Source organism: Cydia amplana, chromosome 25 (assembly GCF_948474715.1).
Source record: "Cydia amplana chromosome 25, ilCydAmpl1.1, whole genome shotgun sequence".
NCBI classification, from domain to species: Eukaryota; Metazoa; Arthropoda; class Insecta; order Lepidoptera; family Tortricidae; genus Cydia; species Cydia amplana.
In genome coordinates, this window is record NC_086093.1 from 1,167,188 (window position 1) to 1,195,071 (window position 27,884).

At 40.4% G+C, this 27,884-nt stretch overlaps 2 protein-coding genes across 14 annotated transcripts in view; one reads left to right on the forward strand and one right to left on the reverse strand.

Annotated features, from left to right (window-relative positions):
- The window catches only part of LOC134659536 (ferritin heavy chain), a 118,611-nt gene that overhangs the window by 68,666 nt on the left and 22,061 nt on the right, over positions 1-27,884 (forward strand). The window lies entirely within an intron of this gene.
- The window catches only part of LOC134659505 (zinc finger protein 569-like), a 46,181-nt gene that overhangs the window by 10,835 nt on the left and 7,462 nt on the right, over positions 1-27,884 (reverse strand). The window contains exons 5-6 of one of the 13 annotated variants that reach the window (XM_063515158.1): positions 17,670-18,829; positions 17,278-17,366 (exon numbers count right to left, since the gene is read on the reverse strand). The exons of 7 other annotated variants lie outside the window; for them this stretch is intronic. In XM_063515158.1, the coding sequence (XP_063371228.1) occupies positions 17,715-18,829 (1,115 nt within the window). In that variant the 3' untranslated portion in view covers positions 17,278-17,366; positions 17,670-17,714. Of the gene's footprint in view, positions 1-106; positions 1,310-5,983; positions 7,187-7,445; positions 8,598-12,818; positions 14,353-17,277; positions 17,367-17,669; positions 18,830-21,662; positions 22,732-27,884 lie in introns of those variants that run through there. 5 more of the 13 variants (XM_063515155.1, XM_063515154.1, XM_063515159.1 and 2 more) reach the window with 5 other exon arrangements.

A 27,884-nucleotide genomic window follows, 5' to 3' on the forward strand; every position in this document is an offset into this window, starting at 1 on the left:
GATACCATTTATTTCGTAAGAAATGTCAAATACATTAAAACAGTACAGTTGGTCAGTAAAAATATTTAAGTACCTATGAAAGAACCACTTTTTTACGACTTAATATCCTAATATGGCCATGAATTACACGTTAACAGCCTTTCTCATGACATAAATTCATATTTAACCGGATGATGTACTTTCACGTGATGTTTTAAACTACAGTTTTGCACAAACGACTCCCCGCAAGTCGCACAAACGAATCTCCTGTCATCCTCGTGTATACGCATATGTTCCCGCAGAGTATATTTCCTAGCATAGGACTTCTTGCACACTGCGCACTGATGCTTCCTCTCTCCTCCGTGACGTATCATATGCTCCTTCAGCTCAGACTTGGAATAGAACTTCCATTCGCATACTTCGCACGCATGCCTTTTGAGCTTCAAATGCACCGTCCTGACATGAACTCCCAGTTTCCCACTTAGTGTGAAAACTTTAGGACACAAATTACACTTAAACTCTTTAAGTTTTAGACCGTGGACGGACGAAACGTGTTTGTTTCTTTGAAAGTAATTTCTAAATGTCTCGGGACAATGAGGGCAACGATGTCTTTTAACCCGCATGTGAACGAGAGCGTAGTGTTCGTTCTTGGCATTTGTTGATCTAAAAACTTTCTCACAAGCGTCACAAGGAAAAGAGCCCGTCTCATGAGAAAAGGAATGTGTCCTCAAACGCTCTGGGGTGACGAAACCCGTTCCGCATTGCTCGCATATAAAATTCTGATAGTGCACGTTCATGTGCTGGTTTAAACTTTTGAATTCAGCGAACGTTTCAGAACAAATTGCGCATTTGAACTCATCTTTCTTTACTTTAAATGGGAGAATACCGTCATTTGATTTCGGGTCAATGTTTTTGTTATGTTTTTCTAGCAGATGGTTTTTTAACTCATTGAAACCAGTTATAACATCGTCGCAAATAGCGCATCCAGTGTTAGTCACATCTACTTTGGCAAGTTCATATTTCTTCAGTTTTGAGAGGGCACATCTAACTTGTGCAGTAGTTTTGTCGCAATGCTCATTTTCATTGTGTGTCCTCAGCCAGGATGGGTCGTTAAATTGGTTATCACAGTAAAAACACAAGTATAAATTCTTCATCCATCTAAACGGACATATCTTTGTGAATTGTAGTAAGGCTGTAGCGTTCTTTTTCCTAGCTTTCAGGTCGTCAACATCGACATTAGATTTTTTAAATTTGTCTTCGTTTTCTTTGTATCCGCCGGTTTTCAGGCCAGCTATCTGTTTCTCACTGTCGGTGGGTGAGGTCTCATCACCTAGAAATGAGAAAAACGTCCATGACTTCCAGATAATCATTGATTGCATGCATTTCCAGCGCGACGTCAGTTTGTCAAGTCAACACCGGGTCAGAAGCACAATGCACTTAGACCTTACATATAATTTTACGTGCAGATGAGTTTAATAAGACCAAGGCGATCAACATTCTAAAAGATTGGACTTTGATTCAATCTTAGATTTCGAAAATTGGGTACCTAACGTTAAAACCTTGGCACTTGCGAAAAAGCAAGGCTTTGATGGTAATTTTTTTTACTAAAGATACACCGTGATGGTTTCAGGAAAGTAATTATGGGCACAAAGTTAGCAAAAGGAATCACATTTACTAATAGGTATATAAATTATTTATTCATAATAACAATTAACATATACGAGTTTGTATGACTATTATGTTACGATTCGATTTCATCTTTCAAAAGTGTAGGATGATGAACTTTAATATGATGTTTCATGCTACACTTCTGCACAAAGGCCTGCCCACAAGCAGAGCAAGTGAACCGCCTATCATTGTTGTGAATCCGCATATGTTCCCGCAACGTTTTCAACCGAGCGTACGCTTTATTGCACACCTCACACTGAAATTTCCTCTCACCACCATGTTTAACAAAATGAGCATCCAGCCCATGTTTACTAAAGAACTTCATGCCACAAACGTGACACTCGTGTTTCTTAACTTGTAAATGTTGAGCCCTTATATGTTCAGATCGTTTACTACTCAGATCAAACACCTTGTCACACGAGGGACACGGATAATCGGCGGTTTTTTGATCATGGACAATACGTAGGTGTTTCAATCTCTGTCCGTAAAAGGCAAATTTCTCGTTGCAAATAGGACATTTATTCCGCTCTTTCGGTTTGTGTTCTTTGGTAATGTGCGAAGTGAGATGAGCGCGGATTGTGAATGTTTGATCGCAGCTCTTGCAAGGAAACAAGCCATGCTTCTGAGAATCGTGGATGCGAGCGTGCCTGATCATTTGCCGGGAAGTGATAAACTTCTTCCCACATTGGTCACATATGTAGCTGTCATAATGTTCATTTATATGTCTATGTAAGCCTACGAACGTTTCATATTTATTTCCACATATTTGACAGACATGCTCAGATGAACTGTTTAGATTGTAAGGGATAACGCTATCGCCGTGGGTCATGTCCAATTCCTTCCCATGTTCAGCGAGATGAGCTTTCAATGTTTGATTATCAGGAATTTCTTTCGAGCAAATCTTGCATGAAGCGTCTACAAAGTCAACTTTAGCGGGTTCGTAATATTTGGGTATTTTTTTAATTTCAGTGTGTTGGTCGCGATTATGTTGGCGAAGCACCGCGGGCTCTGTGTAAGTTTCTTTGCAGTAGTAACAGAGATAAACTCCTTTATCAAAACGGAATGGCTGTACCGTTGTCATCGCTATGATAATTGAGAGATTGTTTATTAGACTGATGCGTCTCCGTTCGCCGGCGAATCTTTCATCGGCGTCATCTGCCTCAACGGAATCCTTTTTATATGTACCGCACTCTTTCATTTGAATATGTTTGGCCAGCTGGACCGAACTTCTGAATCGACTTCCGCATTTATCACACACATGACGATTGGAGTGTACGTGCATGTGATTAAGTAATCTCATTAGTGACTCGCAGGGCTTTTCGCATAGTTGACAAATGTGGCTATTTCTGAGCATTCTGAATGGAAGTACAGTCTCGCCCTGCGCAGAGTTGGTTGTGACTAATTGCTTGCCGTGTTCGGCCAAGTGGGTTTTTAGCATGGCATAGTCTGTAATTTGTGCCGAGCACAGTTTGCACGAAGCATCCGCTATGTCCACTTTCGTCGGATCATACGCTTTCAGCTTAGGCAGTTGTATCTCATCATAATGTTGGTTTCGGTGGTGTTCGCGAAGCTTTTCTGCTTCTTGAAACACGTCAATACAGAAGAAACAAAGGTATTGTCCTTTTTTGTATTTAAACGGATACGCTGTAGTAGTAGATATAATGGCAGAAACGTTATCCCTTAAATTGGCGCGCCAGCGCTCTGCTTCGCTCATTTTCTTAGCCTGTATGGGTTCCTCACTTTCCCGTCCTAAAAACAGAAAAAAAAATCTAAACGATACGTTCAAGGTCAAGACTCCTTTCGTTTCTTCAGCTATGGCTAGTTGAGAAAGGCTGGGTTGGACATTGACAAAAACTGCCGTAAGTATATCAAGAAATTAGTTTATTATATCTATAATATCTATTACGTCAACAAAATTAGTTTTGATTATGTATTTCTAAAAACTTAATAATAGAGACATTGGTTCATAGTAGAGATTCTATGAAACGATGTCTGGAAGAATCTGAAATTAATACAAATAAATAAATTAACAAGATGATGACTCAAATTCTTGTTTAAATTCCGTAGGGTGATGTACCCTCATATGGTGCTTCATACTGCACTTCTGTATAAAAGTCAGTCTACAGACAGCACAAGAGAACCGTCGGTCGTCGTTATGAATACGCATGTGTTCCCTCAAGGTCTTAATCCTGGCAAACGCCTTCTTGCAAATATCACACTGGAATTTCCTTTCGCCGTTATGTTTAACTATATGATTCCTAAGCGCAGGACTGGTAGAGAACTTCATGTCACACAAGGTGCATGCGTGATTTTTCTCTTTTTTAAAGTGTATCGTTTTCATATGGTTGGTCAAGCTGCCGCACAAATTGAAGACCTTATTGCACGAGGGACAAGGAAACTCCGGCATTTTGTGGCCATGTACTTGGGACAAGTGTTTCAACCTTTGTCTGTACGTAGGGAAATCCTCTTTACACACGGGACATTTGTATACGGTGTGTGATATCTTGCGTTTGTGTACGTTGACATTGTGAGTACGTAGACGTGAAAGGAACGGGAAAGTTTGATTGCATTCCTTGCAAGGGAATACGCCGCTCTTATGAATTTGGCGATGAAGGTTTAGCTGAGTGCGAGCTTTAAAACTTTTGCCACATTGATCACAAATGTTATAGGCACAATGTACGTTCATGTGTTTGTGTAGAGTTAAAAACGATTGGTAGGTTGTATTGCATATTTGACAAACGATCTCATCTTTATTCAAATTGTAGGGTAGCACGCTCTTGCTGAGCGAGGTGTCTATGATCTTGTCGTGTTTAGCTAAATGGGTTTTTAACGTAGGATAGTCGCCAATCTCCGCTAAACAAAGTTTGCAAGAAGCATCCGCAAAGTCCATTTTTAAAGGTAGAACAACTCTACGATTTGGAAATGATTTAATATAATAATGTTGAGCACGGTTGTGACTTCGAATGTCGTCTGGGTTTAGAGACGTCGTGTCACAGTAGTAACATTGGAATAAGCCCCTTTTAACCTTAAAGGGGTAGACTGTAGTCATGGTTGTTATTATAGAAACGTTATTTCTGAATTGATCCAACTTAGTCATTTTAGCAAAAGATTCATCTTCAGATTGTTCCATATCTCTATCTGCTGATGCACTAGCATCTCCGATATCAACTGACTTCTTTTTGCGTGTGCTACATTTATTTTGTCGGATATGTCTCACAAGCTGAGTATAAGAGTTTAATTTTTCGCCACATTTTTTGCATCTATCATAATCGGAATGCTCCGACATATGTCTGAGTAAACCCATGAATTTATTAAACTCCTTCTCGCATATTTGACAGACATTTGACTCCGAGCCCAGGCAATACGGCACGATACTCTCTCCACGCTTTGTGTCGATGACTTTACCGTGTTCCGCCAAGTGGCTTTTTAGCATAGCATAGTTCTGAATGTCAGCTGCACATACCTTACACGATGCAGCTGTCAAATCCATTTTAACGGGTCGATAAGATTTAGGTCTGCGAACTTTTTTTTCGTCAGAATGACGGTCACGATTATGAATTCTCATTTCTGCTGCATCGCAGAATGCATCTGTGCAATAATAACATTGAAATATCGTGCCGTTTGGGTTGGCTTTGTACTTGAATGGGTAAACTGTGGTCATTGCGACGATAGTATTAATGTTATTCCATAGGTTGGCGCGCCATAGGGAGTCCTCAGTGTTTGCTGCGGTCATATCCTCGTTAGCCTGGTCGACTTCTTCGTTTTTCTGTCCTAAAAATAGAAAGAACTCTACTTAGCTTAATAAAATTATTTATTGATCTGACCACTGTATGTCTTCATCGCTTAAATGTAATAATAGCTTTGTGGTTTTGCAAGAGGCAAGAGTTATTAAGAAAATATTTTTTCGGGGATTAAGTGTATAAAAGATACGACACTTTATAGGCTATATTTCAAATTCGAATTGATGAAGTCAACGACGGCTAAGATGTAAGGATATATGACCATAACTAACGATTTTTTGAGCACAGTCTGGCAAAAGCGGGAGACAGATTTACTAGAGTAAGATAGTAATTAATACTTTCGTATATAATTTTATCACTCTAGGAATGCAAGTGCAAGAAAGATGAGAGAACTAGATTTAAGACTATCTACGCAATACGAAGCGATTTCATAGTATAGACAACGGGCAATTGTTTTCAATTCAATTCCAGACACATTTCGTAGTATCGAATGTTAAAAATATTCAGATCTTTAATCAATGCCTATAAGTGCACAGAATGTAGGTATTAAAATAGTGATCAATAGGTACGGACCTATAATAAGTAACAAAGAGGTACATATTTCAATAAGCAATTGCTATTTAATATTTCTTAGTCACAAGTAAATACATCTTTAAAATGCGTGGGATGATGCACCCTAATATGCTGCTTCATACTACAATTTTGAATGAAACTCTGCCCACATACGGGACACGTATAGCGTCTGTCGTTGTTATGTATCCGCATATGTTCCCTAAGGGTCTTTATTCTAGCGTACGCCTTCTTGCACACATCGCACTGGTATATCCTCTCCCCGCCATGCTTGATCGCATGTTCCTGAAGCTCATAGTTACTGAAGAACTTCATCCCGCAGACACTGCACACATGATTCCTCTCCTGCAAATGCTGGAATCTAATATGTGCCGTTCTCTTACTGCATAAATCGAAAACTCTGTCGCAAGAGGGACAAGGGAAAACAGGCGTTTTCTGCTCATGCACCGTGTGTAAATGCTTCAATCTCTGCTTGTAAGACACGAATTTTTCGTTACAGATAGGACATTTATATCTCTTGTTAAATCTATGCACTTTAGCAACGTGGGTGTATAAGGGAGCGTACGATGAGAAGGTCTCATCGCACTGCTTGCACGGAAACACGCCGGTTTCGTGAGTGCGAGTGTGATTGAGCATGCGTTGCGATGTCGCGAACCTTTTCCCACATTTCTCACAAATATAATGCTCGTAATGGTCATTCATGTGTTTATGTAAGCTTAGGAACATCTCGTACGTTTTCCCACACACTTGGCAGGCATGTTCGTCTTTGCTTAACTTGTACGGAAGCACGCTGTCCCCAAAAGTATTGTCTATCTCTTTGCCGTGTTCGATCAGATGTGCTTTCAACATGGCATAGTCGCGAATTTCAGTTAAACACAGCTTGCACAGAGCGGTTGAGAAATCCATTTTGACGGGTTCATATTTTCTGGGTTTCGGGAGTACTTTCGATTCGGAATGATAGATACGGTTGTGTTGGCGTAGCTTTTCTGGCTCTAGGAATGTGTGTTTGCAGTAGTAACAGAGGTACATTCCCCTTCTATATTTGAAGGGGTATGCGGTGGTCGTGTCTATGATAGTGGAGATGTTATTTCTAAAGTTGGTTCGTCTCCGTTCGCCCTCCTCCCGTTTGACAGCTGCGGACGCAGCGTCAATATCCTCTGCCTCGGCCAATTCTTGTTTGACCTCAACAGCGGATTCTGGTTTGTACTGAATGTCTTCACCTTTCCGTCCTAAAAATAGAAAAACATCCAATCAAGGCTCCTCTTCCAACGGTTTATTAATCTAAATTTTATCTAAGAAAGCGATACGACTGGCTACAGCTGTTTTAATAAAAAGCCAACAAAATTTCATTTGGCAATACTTAATGTATGTAAATGCTTTGTAATTTTTTTTACGGAGGTTGGACTGAAAGATGAAGATTAATTCAGACAAATATTTAAAATCCATAGTTTTAGGGAGATTGTGTGTAGAAATGATAAAGTATTGAACTAATTAAAATGTAATTTATTGATTTATAAATGATACAATCTTAATATACATTAGGCATAGGCAATCTGAGTTTCTTTAGAGGTTCAGCGTTAGGGTGGTGCGTTCTCATATGGCTCTGAAGGCTACACTTCTGCACGTATGCGTTGTTACAAAACTCGCAAACAAATCGTTTATCATTATTATGTATACGCATGTGTTCCTTCAAAGTTTTGGTTCTAGCGTAGGATTTCTTACACACCTGACATTGGTATTTTCTCTCCCCTACATGTTTGACCATGTGATTCCTAAGTTGGGCTGCCGTGACAAACTGATACGGGCATAAGGCACAGAAGAACTGCTTATGTCTAATGTGTACTTGTTGTATATGCTTAGTTCTCTGATTGCACATGGAGAAGACGGCTGTGCATAGATGGCAAGGATACTCAACTTTCCTATCATGAGCAACCTTGAGATGCTTTGCCCTATCGGCGTATCTTAAGAACGAGTCATTACAATATGGACAGCGATAACGATATTCGGGGCCGTGTGCTAAAGCCATGTGGCTATTCTTCAAAGCGCGAGTCGCGAAAACGTCGTCGCATTTGGAACATTTATACTGCATACTGTTTGAGGCCTCGTGTATAACTAAATGAGCTTTAAGTCTATGCGCGGCGGAGAATGCTTTGCCGCATTGGAAGCATATGTTGTTAGGATAGTGATGATTCATATGTGTGTTTAATTTTGAAAACAGCTCAAAGTGTTCTCCACAATGTGTGCACACGAACTCTTTTCCTTCTATAAGGAAAGGAGTCACGCCGATGCCATGATTTTCGCTAATAGGTTTATCATGGATTTGGAGTAAGTGTTCCTTTAATGTCTCAACGTCTTTAATGTGTAGTAAGCAGAGTTCGCAGCGAAGCCCAGTGATCTCTACTTTGACGTTGTCTAAGGGTCGCGCTAGTCGCATGGCCTCGACCCGGTTAGGGTGCTCAAGCGCGTGGTCTCGAATGCCGCTGAAGTCCCCGAAGGACATGGGACAGAAGGCGCACGTGAACGTCCCCCGCTTCCACCTGAACGGGCACACGTTGGAACACTCTATTATAATAGCCGCATTGTCTCTGTGATCGTTATACTTGCGTTTCGGTTTCCATTTAAGTTTGAGGTCGGTGGACCCTAAAAACAAAAGAAAATTCACTATCAAAGAGCGCACGCAGCTTTTGTTTGAGTAGTTAGTATTTCTGCGCGGTGATTAATATTTAATGTTGGTTAATTCATTATCATTAAATTAAAAGGAAGACTTCTTGTTTTTAGATGTAGAACAGCTTGATTTCGTTCAGGTTTTTTTCAGTTTATGGACAGACCTCATATGAGCATATCTCAGATTACCACTTCCAAAAACAGAAGGGCAAAATCTACATCGATATTCAACTTTTTGCCCATGCACTTTGTCCAGATGCCTTAGTCTAGAATGATAGGAATCGAAATGAGTCTCACAAATAGGGCAACGGTATCTTCCCTTAGGTCCGTGGGCGGCAGAAACATGCCGGTTTTTTGCGACTCTAGTAGGAAACACGGCATCACATTTGGTGCAGCCAAACTGCCCAGTCTCGTGGCACATTTGATGCGCTCGTAATTTGTGCCTGCCGGCAAATCCTTTCCCGCATGTATGACAAATAAAGGTTTGGTAATGCTTATTCATGTGAATAAACAAACTCATGAAGCTTTCGAAATGCATATCGCAATGTACACATCTATATTCCTTTCCTGTTAGAATAAATGGGATAACTCCGTCACTGTACTCCGAATTAAATGACTTGGAATGTAATTGGGATAAATGACTTTTAAGCCCGTTTAAGGAATTTACTTTTTCCTTACATATGTTACAAACAAGATCAGTTATATCCACTCTCAGTGGGAATGAATTTCGAACGCCTTCGCAAGGTTTGAAAACGTCCAGTTTGTTTTCATGGGTATTAGAGTGAGTGCGGACTTCACTAACGCTTGTGCATATGGTCGGACAATACGCGCACATAATTTTACCGCGTTGCCATCTAAACGCAACCGCATTAGAATGTTCTAGAATAAGAGCCGCATTTGCTTTATCCTCCACCACTCTCCGTTTCCGCTTCCAATTTATTTCAACGGATTTGCTCGCAGTTGCTTCAGCAGGTCCTAAAAACAGAAAGACACCGATTGTACTCGCTGTCACATCATTTAGTGTATTGGGTTTGATTGTAATCCATTGCGTGAGTCAGCACGTGGCGTCTTAACTTTGTATTGGTGTAGAAAGTCGAGTGGCACTGGGGGCATTCGTATCGCTTCTCGGCTGGTTTATGCGTGGTTCGGAAGTGAGCTGCTCTCTTGCAGCTGGTTTCGAATGATTTGCCACAAGCTGTGCAGTCGTAGTCCCGTTGTTGTTGAGCATGGTCGTCGACCAAGTGCTTCGCTCTCGCGTAATATGTCGTGAACAGTTCTGGGCACCGAGGACACGTGTATCTTACACCTTTTTTATGCACACGCAGCCTGTGGCACATTCTAGCGGCTCTAGTTTCTAGAACTTCAGTACAATCCCCGCAAGGGTAGCTGCCCGTTTCATGCGACTGAACGTGAGTACGAAACCGAGACTTTGATACAAAACCTTTTCCACACGCATCGCAAATGTGATTCTTGTAATGTGTATTGATGTGCTCATTCAATTTAGAAAAGCTAACGAAATGAGAGAAACATTTTTGACAAAAGAATCCGTTTTGGTCAAGCTTAAACGGTAGTACTCCGTCGCTATAATCGGAGTTAATAGTTTTCTCGTGTTGAGAGACAAGATGATCTTTCAGGTCGTCTATGTCCGTTAAGGGATGGTTGCATAGTCTACAACTGAGATTGCCTATATCTACTTTGACCATATTATTTTCGGTTAGTTTGGCGAAAATTTTATTAGTGGGTTGATCGGTTAAGTGATTGTTTTGGACGTGTTCACGCAATGGAGCGGTGTCTACGAATTTAGCATCACAGTAGGAGCAGTAAAAGGCGCTGTGGAACCAGCGGAAAGCCCAAGCAGTGGAGCATTCTAGGAGCGTCATAGCGTTCCTACGCATCATAGTTTTGGAGATGCGTTTCTCGGATTCCTCCGGCAACTCGTTGTTGGCGCGGCGACGCCGGCGCATCTGACGCGCGCTTACGCTCTCCTTTAATTTCCTAACACGTCTAACTCCTACTTTTGCCTCCGCGTCCGCATTAGCGGAACCTAAAAAGAAAAGAAGACGTTACTAAGTAAAATCCTTGCCCCACATGCAACCATTCCTGATTAATTAAATATCTGCACATTCTTATTTCTCTACTTTGTCTCAAGAAAATCTAGTGAGAATTAGTAAAGTTTAAGGTTAATCTTCGGATACGGTCAGAAGTGAATAATGACAAAAAGTAAAATATTAAAGCTTTTATATTGTGTTAAAAGTACAGAATTGTTCACTATATTTTATCAGGACCTAAGTTAACAAGTTCGCACATATCCGAGTGCATTTCCCTCATGTGAGCTAGCAATTGCATCCGCTGCTTAAACAAGGCTCCACACCACTTGCAGCCTATATCATCGTGTGTTTTCAAATGCGTCCTCAACGCTCTGTTCCTAGGAAACGATTTATCACAGACGTTGCAGTGAAAATTCCTTTCTCCCGAATGTTTTACTTTGTGTCTTCTCAATTCATAGGCAGTTTTGAAGCTCCATTCGCAACTTGAACATCTAAAATCACGCTGCGGCGGGAAGTGAACTGATCGAACGTGAATAGCTCGCTTGCCTGACGTCTTAAAGGTTAGCTCGCAGTGTGGGCAACGATATGAGACTTCTTTCTCACTGTGAGTTGCGTTGAGATGATTCATTCTGTCGTAGTAACCGTCAAATCGCATGTTACAGTGAGGACATTCGTATCTAGGCGCTTTGGCGTGAGCGTGAGCTTTATGATAATCTCTAGCAGCGCGCATTCTGAATATTTTAGGGCACTCGTTGCAAGGAAACGTTCCAGAGATGTGAACCTCTGAATGCTTCCTCAATCTTGGCGCAGTCATGTATCCCTTTCCGCAAGTTGGACAAATGTAATGTTGGTAATGTATGTTCATGTGCTCGTATAGTTTTAAGAAGTTGTTGAAAGTTTCCTGGCAAACGACGCACCTCCATGATTCTTTGTTGAGGAAGAAAGGGAGAACGCCGTCGGGCTGGTTGATTTCGTAATCGTAGCCGTGTTCGATGACGTGCTCGCGCATTTGTTTGACGTCACTGTACGGGAGTGAGCAGAGACGGCATGCGGCTTGAGTTACGTCGACATTGATGAGGGACATCTCTTTGAACTTGCTGTAGATGTCTTTGACGCTGTGTTGGGGTGAGCAAGTACGTATGTGGAGTCTTAGGAGGGCACAATCTGTGAAGCTGGTTTCGCAGTAGGCGCATTTGAACTGGTTGCGTTTCCATCGGAAGGGGCTCACGGACCAGCACTCAAGTATTGCGGTGGCATTTCTCTTCGTGGCATATCTAGCCTCTGCCCGAGCGCTGCGCTGATATCTCGGTTTCTCTCTGTGCCAATTTTCTATTGGTATGACGCTATGCTCTACCTTTATCACAGTTTCGTGTTCGGTTTGGCTGCGTCCTAAAAATAGAAAAATTGTGTCATTTCTTGAGGAATCTTCTTACTTTAATCGCCCAGTCGCTCGGTTATCTATTTTCATATTTTTTGTTTACTTACATTGAATGAAAATCAGATTATTTTTTAACTTTTTATTTTAGTGGCAATGTTACAATAATTGTAAAAGTATTTAATAATATTTATGATACCAATTTCATTACTTTGTTTTTTCATTACTTACACACAATAAATACATAGGCATCAGGCAGACATAATTTAATTTTCTACAATTTCAATAAATATTTTACGGAACATTGTTGATATAATTTTGTGCGTACACTAGAAAAAGTAACCTATTAAGTACTGTTTCAACACTGAAATACTGTCATTGATATAAGTATTAAATATTGAAAGAAGCATTTAGATAGATCTTACGCATAATTAAGTTCCTTAAGTTTGCTATATAATTAGAGTATTATTACTACAATGTATTTACAAACAGTACTATTCTAAATACATCAAGGTAGTTAAGTACTACAAATATAATTTCCGAGATCAGAGTCGTTGAGGACTATAAAATCACATATCAGGCCTGCCAGATTACTCTGACTTCTAATGTAAACTTTCTATACCAATTCACTCAAATATGTATACTGAGATTCTAAGAATAACTTGTCATACGCTTTTGCTGGGATCATATCAATGAAACATTTGGTAACGTGTTATTTATATGCTTTAGACATTTAAAATTACCTCCATGAATTTACTTTTAAAGTACTAAATACAAATGTCACTAATGTAGCTTTATAAACATCAAACGTGAAAATGTTTCTTAGCAATATGCTTATCTAGGGACAGTTTAGTGGCGAAGGCTCTTGAACAACTACCACACGGATACCCATATTCTGTCTCCTTCTTAGTTCTATGGGCTTTAACATTGTGATGATATTTCTGTGACCTCGTCTTGAAGGTCATATGGCAAGTAGTGCATTCGTACATTTCGGCACCAGGCTTATAGTTATGGAACTCCATGAGATGACGCTTGCGTAATTCCCATGTTGCGAAACGAGGCTTGTCTTTGCAATGTGCACACATGTATGGTAGTGTTGTATGCTGTGTTTTGATGTGGATGTTCCTTTCTTCTAGAGTAGAGAACGTCGCTACGCAACGGCTGCAGCTGTATTTATTGTCGTGCGGGATTTTCGTATGTGCTATTAACGCTGATTCTGTGATAAATCCTTCACCGCATGTATCGCAGACGAAGTTCTGATAATGCTCAGCGGTGTGCTTCTTTAGAGAGATGAAATCTGAGAACTGGCAAGTGCAAATAGCGCATTTCCAGTGGGATCCATCGTTTAATTTAAATGGCAAAACTCCGGGTTGCACGTCAGCGTTGATAGGCTGTTTGTGATCATTTTTGAGATGGGTAATAAGATCGTCTAGCGTGTCGATTCGTAAGTAGCAGAGCTTGCATTGAAGATCAGTGATGTCAACTTTAAGGAACTCTTTCCGCAGTTTTCGACTGAAAACGTGTTGGATATTGGTATTGGCGTGTCTGGCTGTCATGTGCATTCTTAAGCCATTAGGATCGTTGGACTGTACGCGGCAATATACGCAGTTGAAATTCTGCCCCCACGTTCTGAACGGACGCGCTGTAGAACATTGCAATATAATTTCAGTATTGCTACGATGCTTCAGCGCTTTTCCGAATCTAGGTTTATAAGTGGCTTTGTAGCATTTAAAGTTACGCTCATGTTGTCGCAAGCCGTGCTCAGAGAGGAAGGTCGCCCCGCATTTGTCGCAAGTGAATATCTTCACGTGACTGCGCAAATGTCCGTTTATTTGAGAGAATTCAGAGTAAGTTTTGTCGCAGTCCAGACACATCCACAACCCGGACGGGCCCTGCTTGTAAGGTAATACTCCAAACGGAACGTCAAAGTTGACAGTTTTGCCGTGGTCGCGGGACAAATGGTTCATAAAGAAATCGACGCTCGGCATTTCTTGAGCACATAAGTTACATTTGAATTCCGTTATGTCGATTTTTAGGTCGTCTACCACCTTGTAAAAGGCGCTGTTGTAATCAGCACTAACGTGGTCGGTTTTGATGTGACACCTCAACGCCGTCATCGGTTCAAACTCGTCATGGCAGTACGAACAGACAATTCTATTAAACCGTGTCTTAAAGGGGAACGCTGTAGAGTACCTAAGTATCAATACAGCGTTTTGCCTCTGCGGGTTCTGGTTAACAGATCTTTCGAACAGTCTCTTTTTCGTTTTACGTTCTTTCTCAGTATGTCCAGCTATTTCCTTACTGGGCCCTAAAAAAAGAAAAGAACGTCATCAGTAACAATTCGGGGATATAATTCATCTAAGTTCGAAAATAAACTTTGAACCATGCCATGACAAGTTTTGAGGCTACACAAAAACAACTCCACAAAGCTTAGTTCTGATGTTCGATATTGTTAAACAGTAGGTACCTACTTTAAATATTGAAATGTTTTTTGGCCATGTGTTTATCTAGGAATAATTTAGTAGTAAACGCTTTGGGGCAACTCGGGCAAGGATAGTTTAGATCGCTATCCTTTTTCACCCGATGTGTTCTCGCCATGTGGTTGTACTTGCCAGAACGGGTCTTGAAAGTTTTCTGACAAGTAACGCATTCGTATTTGTCTGCACCAGACGTATAATTGTGAACTTCCTTGAGATGTTTCTTACGCAACTCCCAATTAGAGAAACGGGGTTTATCTTTACAGTAGTTGCACATGTATGGTGTGTTCGTGTGTTGTGTTTTTACATGATGATTTCTCTCGTCGAGGGAGATGAACGTAGCCACACAACGGCTGCAGTTATACTTGTTTTCATGTGGTATCTTTGTATGTGCTATCATTGCAGATTCTGTTATGAACCCTTCTCCACAAGTGTCGCAAACATAGTTTTGCAAATGTTCTATGGTATGTTTTTCTAGAGACCCAAAGTCTTGGAACTGATTCGGACACATCGTGCATTTCCAAATTGATCCATCATTAAGTCTAAAAGGTATGACGCCAAGCTGGCCATCTGTAATAGACTGTTGATGGTCATTCTTTAAATGATTCGTTAAAGTATCTAAAGATTCCATAGGCATGAAGCATAGCTTGCAATGTAGGTCAGTGATGTCTATTTTGAGATACTCCTTTCCAAGTTTTCTATAAAATGCGTCTTGAACATGATAGTCGGCGTGGAGCGTCGCCATGTGGCTTCGAAGCCCGACCGGGTCGCTCGTCTGAAGGCGGCAGAACACGCAACTAAGATTACTCTTCCACGTTCTAAATGGACACGCCGTAGACCACTGGAGAATCAACTCCGCATTCCGTCTCGACCTCATAACCACCCCGTTGCGAGCTTTATACGCCGTCCGACAACATTTCACCTGCCGGTGGTGATCTCGTAAAGCGTGGTCGGAAATAAAAGTAGTCCCGCACTTATCACAAATAAAATTCATAAAATGAGTTCCGATATGTCGATTAAATTGAGTAAACGTGGAATATATTTTATGGCAATAAACGCACGGCCATTGGCCGTTTGAGTTTTCTTTATATGGTAGAACCCCAAAACGTGCATTGAATTTGACAGGTTTTTCATGTACGGAAGACAAGTGAGTCATAAGAGTGTCTATATCGGTCATAGTTTGGTCACAAATTTTACATTTCAGATTAGTTATGTCTACTTTGATTAAATTATCATTGGTTCTATAGAAAACATTCTTAAAGTCTGAATTAAGGTGTTCCGATTGCATATGATAGCGTAGATTAGAGAGAGGCTCGTATTCGTCAAGGCAATAGGCGCAAAGTATTTGCGTGAATCTAGTTTTGAAAGGGTAGGCGGTAGAGAATCTTAGTATAAGTTCGGCGTTGCGCCGCTGTGGCGTCTGGTAAACGAGAACTATTTTCGGTTTTGGTTCCCTCTCACTACGTCCGCGTATTTCCAACGTGTACCCTAAAAACAAAAAGAAATTGGTCAGTGTCACTCCTGATCACTAACTAAGGATGGATAACTATTTAAACGATACGGAAAGGGTATTGGAATTTAAACAATACATCAGACATGATCTATTTATTGAAGGAATATTTCAGATATGAAAACAAAAACACTACACTCCCGATATTATGTTACCATCGGTAAAAAAAGAGAAACAAAAAAAATACGATCAGTGTCAAACACATTTTCTCTCAAAACTTAAGTTAGAATTAGAAGTAAGCTGAATTGACGTGAGCAAACTAATTAAATACATCCCAGTTGACAATATAATCGGGATGATGCGATTTCATGTGTCCCTTGAGGCTAACTTTTTGAGCAAAAGTCTTATCGCAAGCTAAACAACTGAATCGTTTCGTTTTATTGTGGAGCCACATATGCTGCTTCAGGCTTTTATCTCTCGAAAACGCCTTTAAACATATGATACATTTAAAGTGTTTTTCTCCTGTATGAGCAATTCTGTGGTCCTCTAATGCTCTTTTGCTTCCAAATTTGAGGCCACAGCAAGTACAAGGGAAAGTTTCATCAGTGTGGTTTAATTTGTAATGTGAATAGAAGATTTTCCGCGAATCGAATGTTTTGGAACATTCAGGACAGCTATAATTCTTTTTTGGACGGTCATGGGCTTCAGTTAGATGTTTTTGCTTGGTCTCCCACGACATAAATCTTTCGCCGCAGTACACGCAGCAGAAAGACCAACAAGGTTTCGAATTTCTTATATGAAGCCTCTTCTCCTCCATTGAAGGGAATTGTTGCCAGCACTTTCGACATGAGAAATTGTTGCCATGACTACATCTGACATGATACTTCAAAGCTTCTTTCGTAAGATAGGCACGTCCACAAATTTCGCAAGTGCACTTACTATAATGAGTAGGCGTATGCCTGCCCAGTTTGGTGAGAGAAGGGAATTTCTTAGCGCATAAGAAACAGAACCATTTATCACGTTCAAGTCTGTAGGGTTGCAAACCGGTTTCGAAGTCCAAGTTAAGTTTGGAGCTGTCGTGGTTGTCATAGATGTGTTTGACCATTTCTTCGATCGAGTTGAAAGGTGTTTCGCACACGCGGCATCCCATGTTGGTGCACTCTACTTTGATGTGCTCCTGGTTGCGGAGACTGTACGCAAAGGAGGTCGGGTCCTTGCAGGAGCGCTGGCATTCATGCGCGTGAGCACGGAACATGGCGGGGTCCTCGAACTCATCGTCGCAGTACAAGCAAAACATCGACTTGGAGCGCAGCCTGAATGGATACACGGTCGAGTATTGCAAGATAACCTCCGCATTTCGTTTCGCCATTCGGAATCGACTGATTTCTCCAGTTTCTAGAAAAAGAAAGAAAATGTCCTGTGACTGGAAGCTCCCTTTGATATGAGATTAATATTGCTATGACTTGACGGCCATTTATCCATATTTTCTGATTCTTGGGGATAATATTGAATAGGGGTCGTAGAGGTTAAATAAAACCCAAGGAATCATCATTAATATCAAATATATTGTAACAATTAGCACACCCCTTTAAATAAAACAAATTAGTAACTTCTACGAAACGTAAACTGTTATTCTGTATATAATTAAGTTCAAAACAGGTACATGTAGGTAAAACCTATGATACTAAGACTACCTACTGTTTTTCGCTTTCGGTAATAGTTCACCAATATTGTTTGTTCAGGCTATTTGTCCTTACGGAGACTTTTCACTGGCAGATTGAAATCCAAATTATCATAAAGCTCGGGATGGTGTGACCGCATATGAGTTTTCCAACTAATCTTTTGTGTAAACTGCTTGTTACACAATTTGCACTCAAATCTTTTATCCGCATTATGAATCCACATGTGCTGTACTAAGTTATTTTTCCTAGGAAAGGTTTTGGAGCAAACAGGACACTCGAAACTCTTCTCTCCAGTGTGTCCTACGATATGCCGCTTCAAATTCTTCTCTGTGTCAAATCTCCGTTCGCAATAGGTACATTTAATGTAATTGTTAGTGTGAGTTATTTTAAAGTGCACAGAGAAAGAGCTTCGTGAACAAAACGTGGCATTGCATTCTGGACACATATGTTGTTGTTTCTCCTGCTTATGTACCTCTAACAAATGCTGCTGCTTCAAATTCCACGTATAAAATCTTTCCCCACATTTTTTACACATGTGTTGACGGCATTTATCAGAGTGCTTGTAATGTTCTCTCCTGGCTTCTAAACTTGGAAAGACCCTGACGCATTTTCGGCAGACCGGGCCGTTGCCCTTCTTGCAGAACTTGCGATGCGCGTTCAGAGACGTGGTCATGGAGTAGGATTTGCCGCAAGTCTCGCAAGTGAATCTGACAAAGTGCGTTAGAGTGTGCTTGCTTAGCGTTCGTAGGCAAGGGTACTTGACTCCGCACACGGCGCAAGGTAGTACGTGCTTGAACAGTGTGAAAGGTTGCAATCCTAAGTGGTAATTGAGGTCTAATGGGTAGTTATGGATATTAAATAAATGTTCGGCTACGTCGTCTAGTTTGCTGAACGGTTCAGAGCAAGTTCTGCATTGTAGATCAGTGCAGTCGACCTTTAAGTCCCCCTCAGACACGTGAGCGAACGCCATGGCAACTTTAAACTGTTGGTGTTCATCGTCCATATGCTGTCTGAAGAGCGAGGGGTCTTCAAAATCCTCGCAGCAATACACGCACACCAAAGACTTCTCGGGGAGGCGGAAGGGGAACGCGGTCGCGTATTGGATTATGATCTCGGCGTTTCGTTTCTCGATGCTATAGTTGGACCGTATCGTACCACTGGAGACCGATTTTTTGTCTAAAACAAAAGAAATGCTCTTTGTCATTTTTTGATTTATGTGTGGCCGTTGGTGGGGATGAGCATGTACAGTTTTTTTTTTATTTTTTATTTAATCTATTAAAAAATACAGATTTCGCACTTAAGTACTCGCAAATATCGAAAATGAACTTCAAAAATAAAAAAAGTACTTAGTATCTAGTTCGGCCATCTGCTCGTCCATTTAAATCGAAGTTCTATTTTTAATAGACCTAGACCCTAGAAGTGATGCATGACACGACAGGAGAAAAAATGCTAATACCACACACAGGTCTACCATATGTAACACCGCCTCTGTATCTTGTGTCATGTGTGTAGGTCTAATTGCTCCTCTACACGATGGGCCAGCGCCGGCCACTCCAAGGGACGCAGCCATGCGGTAGAATGAGATAGCAATATCACTTGCTCCCTCTAACGCATAAATGCGTCCCTTGGAGTGGCCGGCGCTGGCCCATCGTGTAGAGGAGCCATAACGTTTGACATGTGGTTAAATATTACAGGTCCAGTAGATGGATAAACATTAAAAAACAATATTAGAATATGATAATTTTCATTTATTCAAAACTAAAAATATAATTTCTAATGTTTTCTCGTAGGTATTTCTTATGTCTATGAAAATTATATTGTTTTTTTACTACGACTATCTGCTTCTTATGTTGTCTTAATATTCTTGTATTTTTTTGAACTGTTGTGATAGAGTCGGACCAAGAAAAGTCTGCAGCGGATTTGATAGCCCACGCAGTGCAAGTGTCATTTATGCGTCATAATTTCATAGAAGTTTGACGTTTAAAATAACACGTGCACTGCGTGGGCTATCAAATCCGCTGCAGACTTTTCATGGACTGACTCTAGGATTCCTAGACTAGACAGGAACGGTTTTTGAAGAATAACATTCATAGCTAACAATAACATATGCTTTGCATCAGATTATATAAATTAGTTTAGTTCTTTATTCTTCAAACAGACCAAAAGCAGTGTTTATAAAACTAATCAACGATTTACTAATTGTAAAATACACGCAATGTGTTACAAACATAACAAAAAGCTTTTCTAAGCGTCCCGTCATTCTGATTAGATCAACACACAGGTTAATACAAGTATTTCATTCATTCATAATAAAAACATCAATCAGTAATGTCAATGTACCTTCGGTCGGCAATACAATTTACAATGTTGGAACATGATATTGTAAGTTTGGAAGATAAACTGTTGTTCTAAAATTTGCCTCAAAAGGGTGGCGTCCGGAACATCGAACGTCCACAAAATAAACTCTCGTCATATTTCAACCAATCACAACCAAAAACGAAGTTACCAATTTAAAAACGTGACAGGATATATAGACGTAATTTTTTGGTCATTATTTCTTATGTCGATGGTATATATCAGGGGTTTATGAAACCTAATCACGTATCATTAGTGTCAGTTAGCAACGATACGGGCCTAACTTTGACTCTATCACTATTGTCATTCGTCTTCCCCTCGAAATCGACTAAATCCGGATGATAGCTCCTCATGTGCGTCCGCCAACTGACTCTCTGATTAAACTGCTTATTGCAAGGCCCACATTCGAACCTCTTATACTCGCTATGTATCCACATATGCTGAGCCAGGTTCTTTTTTCTAGGAAACGATTTAGAACACACAGTGCAAGGAAACAACTTCTCCTTCGTATGAACTACTCTATGCTCTTCATAACCGCGTTTCGTGTCAAATTTCATGCCACAACATGTGCACATAAAATTGTCATCGGTGTGAGATATTTTGAAATGAACGCGGTATTTTTTCCGTTCAGAGAATACTTCGCCACATTCAGGGCAGGGGTGGGACTTTTTAGGTGCTGCGTGTACTTGATTTAAGTGGATCTGTTTTAATGTCCATGTCATGAAACGCTCGCCGCAAAACATGCATAGGTGGGACCAACATTTTGAAGATAACCTTAAATGCTCGCGTTTGGCTTCTAAGGTAGAGAATGTCATTCTACATTTCCTACAAATCCTTTCGTTGCCGGCGTGAGAGAATCTAATATGGTTCTTCAATGTAGTGATAGTTGCATAAGATTTTCCACATGTATCACAAGTATATTTTAAGAAATGTGTTTGAGTATGTCTACTTAGTTGACGTATGCAAGGGAATTTAGCATTACACATTGCACATAGAAGCTTATCCTTTTCGAGTTTGAAAGGCTGTATGCCTAGTTCAGAACTCAAGTTTAGTTTCTTGTCGTGTTCAATGTGAATATGACTAGCGATCGCTTCTAGCGTATCGAATGGTTGTGTGCAGATTCGGCACTGAAGTTCCGTGCAATCGGCTTTAATATAGCCTTCGCTGCAGTGAACGAAAGCCGTGCGCACTTTGAACGTTTGATGCTCATCGGCCATGTGTTTTCTGTACAGAGTGGGGTCATCGTAACTCTCACAGCAGTACACACAGACCATGGAACTCTCTGGAAGCCTGAACGGGTACGCGGTGGAATATTTCACGATAATCTCGGCGTTCCGTTTGGCGTTGAGATAGGCATCATTGTCTAGAACAAAAAGAAATGCCCTTGGTCATTCGATTGTTCTGGTGCCTGTTTAACTTACTAACGAAAATTAAGAGTAGCTTTATGCGAGTTTATAAATTCAGTGATTACATGATGAGAAGTGCGAAAATGTATCATTACTTATCAAAATGCTTATGTATTTATGTCTCTTGAACTGCCTAGAAAATTATTTAAAAAGTTCGTTGTTCTAAGTGGCTTATTTTTTTTACAGTTTTCAAGGCTAGTTTTGCGTTTCTATATCTTTAATGCCCTTGAATTCTTTGGCGCTTAAATAAAAAATTACTATAATTCAATTAAAAGTTTAAGGCCTGTTCAGGATGGCGCGACTTCATATGCGTTTTCCAGCTTACTCTCTGATTGAACTTCTTATTGCACTGCACACACTCAAATCTCTTATAATCACTGTGTATCCACATGTGCTGTACCAAGCCGGATTTCCTGTAGAACGTCTTTGAGCAGTCTCCACAAACGTAACCCTTTTCCTGAGTGTGTGTGATGACGTGGTCATCTAAACTCTTTTTGTGTTTGTAGCTTTTTCCACAGTGACATACAAAGTCAGTTTCGGTGTGGGTTACTTTAAAATGGCCGGCTAGTCGTCTTTGAGTCGTGAATTTTTCGTTGCACCGAGGACAGGAGAATGTTTTCTCCGGGGCGCCATGTTTTTCAGTCATGTGGGCGTCTTTCTCTTTGAGCAGTATGAAGCGGTCACCGCAGACCGTGCAGCAGTACTGCCGACACAGTTTGAATTGAGTCAAGTGGTCATGTTTCTCTTCCGCAGAATCAAAAGTTCGTTTACATTTCCGGCATATCCGCTGGCGGCCGAAATGTACGAATTGGACGTGCTGGCGGAGAGAAGTCAGCGTAGAGTATGATTTACCGCATGTTTCACATGTTACTTTGGAATAGTGCGTTTGAGTATGTCTGCTCAATTGACGTAAAGAATACGCTTCCATTTGGCAAAGAGCGCACGTCCACTTAGAATTTTTGACGAGTTTGAATGGCTGTAAACCCACTTCATAGCTCAAGTTTATGTCTTGATTGTAATGTTTAGTTTTTAAATGTCTAGCAGCCGTCTCTAAGTCAGGTAAGCGTTCTTTACAAATACGACATTTTAAGTCAGTGATGTCTACTTTTATATAGCCTTCAAAGCAATGTTGGAATGCGAATTTAACTTCGAATATTTTGTGTTCGTCTTCCATGTGCGCTCTAAACACTACAGGGTCCACATAAGTCTCGCAACAGTACACGCAAACCATGTGGTTCTCAGGGAGCTTGAAAGGATACGCCGTAGTGTACTTGACGACTACTTGGCCGTTTTGTCTTGAGGAGGCTTGTTCATCTTCTAGAACAAAAGAAATGCCCTCGGTCATTCATTCACGTCCTGACTCGTTTAGAAGCCGGTTAACCTGTCGAATCCCACGATATGACGTCACCCATAAGCGATCTGGCTCATATATGAGCCACTGGGAGCTGACAGATTAAAAGTAATGTACCTATAATTAGCAAAACTGTTAGCTTATCACCCCTGAATACAAATCTGTATGCAGGAATGCCAAGCTAATAGCTTTGCCGACTGTACAACGTAGACTACGAAATTGTGTCGGAAATGAGACTGCACGCTCTATAATGACTATTATGAGTATGACGAATAGTTTAGACGGAAGTGAATAAACAATGGCAACCAATATTTTTGTTCCACCAGTAGGTACCTATATTTAGCGTCTAAAGTAAAAACACTGACCAAAGCTAGTTTGTAAAATCACAACTTCATTATTGACGTTTTTGTCCAAACTCGTGCGAGAATATTTCAGGGTGGTGTTTCTGGACATGCATTTTCAATTTCTTATTGTCCGTGAAGAGTCTGCTACACACGGGGCACATTTTCTTCTTGCTGTCGTCGTGAATGATCAGATGTTGTTTCAGGGCTTTGTCCCGAGCGAAAGATTTATTACAAACGTGGCATTTTAGTGGGCGCTCTCCGGTATGTTGATGCGTATGCTCGCGCAAATCCCTTCTAGTAGAAAACGTCAAATCGCAGTATTGACATTTGTGGTCCTCCGTATGTGCTGCTTTGAAATGAAAGTACAACAACGTGCGCCGTTCAAAAACTTTCTCGCATTCTGTACAACGGAATATTGTCCGTTCTTTTCCGTGAACTTCCACTAGATGGTCCTCTCTTCGCTCCCAAAAGAGGAAGCGTTCTTTGCAAATAGTACATCTAAATGGCAGACAAGATTTATTCGTACGCATATGCTCCTTTTTGGCTTCTAAGCTTGGATAGGACTTCTTGCAACCTCTGCAGTAAAACGTGCGAGTCATGTGGTGTACTTTGACATGGTTATCAATTCCCCGTCGACTCTCAAATCTTTTCCCACAAATATCGCATATATTTCTAAAATAGTGCATGCCCGTATGCCTTGAAAGCTGCATGGTGCCGGTGAATTTTTGAGAACAAACGACGCACTCGAAGCGATTTTTCTCTAATCTCAATGGCACTAGAGCCAGGCTCTGGCTTAGTTCAATGTCTACTTCGTGTTCATCGTGCAAATGTGTCGCTAGAGCTTCTATAGAAACAAAAGCCTTTATACATTTCTTACAGCGGAGATTAGTTATGTCCACTCTAGTTTGAGTATCGAGATTTCCCTTATGGCATGTGGATCTATCAACGTTCTGATGAACAATGTCCATATGAGCTCTAAAGAGAACTGGATCCGCGAACGTTTCCCGGCAGAAACAGCACCGCAACGAGGAGGCTACCTGCAGGAACGGATACGCCGTCGAGTGTTTGAGTATCATTTGGGCGTTCTGCTTAGCGGCGTCCCGACTCCATCCAAGATAGTCTAGAAAAGAGAAGAGTTCAGTTGTTCACCAATTACCAGAACGCTCAAATGTACTGAAATGATGGCGCTTTGTTAAATGTAAAACCCGGTACCTACCAAGTATTCCGAGAATGGAAATTTATTTTACGGAGGAGAAGGAGGATGTAGAATGTAAAATAAATATTTTCGTTGCGTGTCTACTTCGATACTCGTTAATGCCTTCTTAAAACGTAATATTTTGTAATAAATAAAAAGCAAGTTTTCATTGACATGTACATGGAATGTTATTTCTCTACATAGTTTAGCGCAAACTGTCTCAATATTGACAATATAAACATCTGTGTATGCAAAAAATAAACTCCATACCTACAGATACGCCTATAGGGTTGGGAGACAAGACCCACACTCGTCACACTCTTTTCAACATGAGACTCGGTCAGTTTAGTTAGTTACACTAGTTTAGTTTAACAAATAAATGGACTATCTATCTATCTATCTATCTTTAGGCAATTAGGGCATTGTTGGCACTATTAGTGTATTGTAAATGGGTAAAGTTCAACAGTAACAGCAATTTTGTTATTTAGGTAATCATATTTTATTAGACATAGGAAGGTTGTCATTTCCATAGCTCCAAGAACGTTATAAAAAAAAAACTTTAATTCAGAATATTAAAAATGTTATGTTATGGTTTACACCGTTAAAGTAATCTTCATTTCAGGTAATGAAACAAGAGTTAGAAACACGTCGCCATTTTTATTTACTTCTTTTTACATAATAAAACTGAAAACTACCAACCACTAAACCGTTAGAAAACTTTAATCAAATATTATTCTATTTCTTAGCAATAATTACGATTAAATCAACGTTTCAAAACCCAATCGCTCAATAGTGTAATTCTAATCAGTAAAGATTGATAATAAACATTAACAACAATGCTTTGGTACGAAAGCCATTAAAGTCAGACCAAGCCAATTCTACGTGGCATTTGCAGTGATTAATGTCAAATTTCTATGAAAATAAATTGTCTATTTAATGACACTCCTATTTTAGTTAGCTTATAATGGCTCTAGTCTAGAGTCACTTGGTCTCATATTCCGGATGACATTTCTTTAAATGCATGTTCATTCGGTAACGTCTCGTAAAAAGACTTGGACACACCGGACAAGCCATTTTCAGGTTGTCATTGTGCGTGACCATATGTCCTTTTAAAGCTTGATTATCCAAAAACGTCATATTACAAACATCGCAGCGGAACGCGCGCTCACCAGTATGTTTCCTGGCGATATGGGTGTTCAGTCTCGTCATATTTGGAAACTGCGTGTCACAATATGAGCATTTGTTGTCAGTAGTATGGACAGTTTTTAAGTGTCCGTATAGTAACGTTCTGTGTTCAAAGACTGCGTCGCATTCCGTGCATGAAAATACTGTCCTCTCTTTATTGTGGACTGTGACTAAATGATCCTCTTTCTGTTCCCAGTGACGAAATCGCTCACCGCAGATTTTACATTTGCAGGGTTGGCACTCTTTAGTCGTTTTTATGTGTTGTCGTCTAGCTTCAACTGTAGGGAAGGATGTCTTACAGCGTAGGCATGGAATTGTGTTCGAATGTCCGACTTTGCCGTGGAGCCAAAGTCCAGAGGCAGTTTCATATCCTTTTCCGCAAACATCGCAAATATAATTACGGTAATGTTTCCCAGTGTGTTTACACAGCGCTCTAATGTTGAAAAAAGTTTGAGAGCAAACGAGACACTGCATTTTGTTTTTCTCTAACTTCACAGGGACTAAACCGTGATGATAATTGAGATTAACGTTTAAACTGTGCCTAGCGTTTAGATGAATCGCTAATTCATCTACAGAGTCAAAAATATCTGTGCATTCCCTGCAACGCAGATTTGTGATATCTACTCTGAGGCACCCGAGTTTAAAAAATACGATCGATTTGGATTTTTCACTATCAGAATGACAGGAATCCATATGAGTTCTTAATACATTGGGATCTTCGAATTGTTGGAGGCAGACGAAACACTGCAAGGAGCCCTCGTTGTATTTGAAAGGATACGCCGTCGAATGCCTCAATATTATCCTTGCATTCTCTTTGGCAGCTTCGAGACTCTTCCCTCCGAATATTTCTAGAAAAGAGAAAATTTCATTTTCTATTTGCTAGAACACGTTGCCTAATGTTACTTTCCTTTCATCTGCTTTCATTATAAACGGATCTGGGATCAAGAATTAGTTCTTAAGAAAGGGCTGGAAGGGATTGCCACTTGACTTCCAATTCAGAGCTTTTCGACTTGGGGAACAACAAATCCAACCAACAGATGATAAAAGATGATTATAAGATATTAACTTCTGGATGATTCTTTTCGATGTGCCCTTTAATTCTGTAACGCCTGGCGAACAATTTATTACAGATTGGGCAAGCACTTTTTTTAGTATCATCGTGCGTGATTTTATGCCGTTTCCAACCCTGCTTGCAGGTGAATTTCAAATTGCACACATCGCATGCGTATGGCCGCTCACCAGTATGTGTAGCTACATGTTCCTTCAATTCAGTTGAAGTATGGTATTGCTTATTACAATATGAGCATTTGTATTTGTCCGTATGTGTGCTATTGAAGTGTCGGGATAAATAAGAGCGGTACTTAAAGACTCGGTCGCATTCGATGCAGCGATACGTTCTCCTTTCTTGGTTATGAGCTGTAACTTGGTGAGTTTCTCTAAGCTCCCAGTTTAAAAAGCGTTCACCGCACGTTTTGCACACATAAGTTTGGCATAGTTTGCTTGTTTTCATATGGTCGGTCTTTGCTTCTGCGCTGGGGAAAGATGTTTTGCAGCGTCCACAAAAATATCTACCGTTTTCCACTCGATGCTCAGAACGAATATGGGAGTCAAGGTTTTGGCACGTTCTAAATTTTCTTCCGCATATTTCACAAGTGTATTGATAGTAGTGCTTAGCTGTGTGTCTAGAGATACTTTGTATAGAATAGAGAAGTGTAGAGCAAATCAGGCATTGAAATCGATTTTTCTCTAATTTTAAAGGCACTAATCCGAGATATTTAGTAACGTCTAAGTTTAAGCGATGAATCGCAACTAAATGGTTCGCTAAATTGTCTAAAGAGTCAAATTTCGCGTTGCATTTGCAGCGTAAATCGGTGATGTCTACAGGAATAAAAGTCTTTTCTAATGGAGCTGCATTCGATCTCTCAATGTGACTGTGTTTGTCGATGTGTGCTCTGAGCAAACTGGGGTCGTCGAAAGAGTCGTAGCAGACGTAACACTGTAAGTCGGTCGCGTGATATTTGACGGGGTAGGCCGTGGAGTGCGCTAATATGAGTTTCGCGTTCCGCCTGGCTGCCCGCACCGAACTGGTATCTTCGTTATGTTCTAGAAAAGAGAAAATTTCAGTTCCTAACAGCTCGTTCTGGTAATAATTGTCGACGACCATTTTACAGCTGAGTTAGTAATGATTGAGAACAAATGAAAGGTCTTACCATTTTTTTTTTCAGAATTTAATTCTAACAGAATTGCATTAAAGGTATCAGTAATATCGGCGCCTAAATTCATAGTTTCATTAAATTAATACTTCAAAACACCAAGTAATTATTTCAATTGTCTTTATTAAATCAGTTATATTATTTTCACACATTTTACAACTACGCTTGACATTGATTTTATA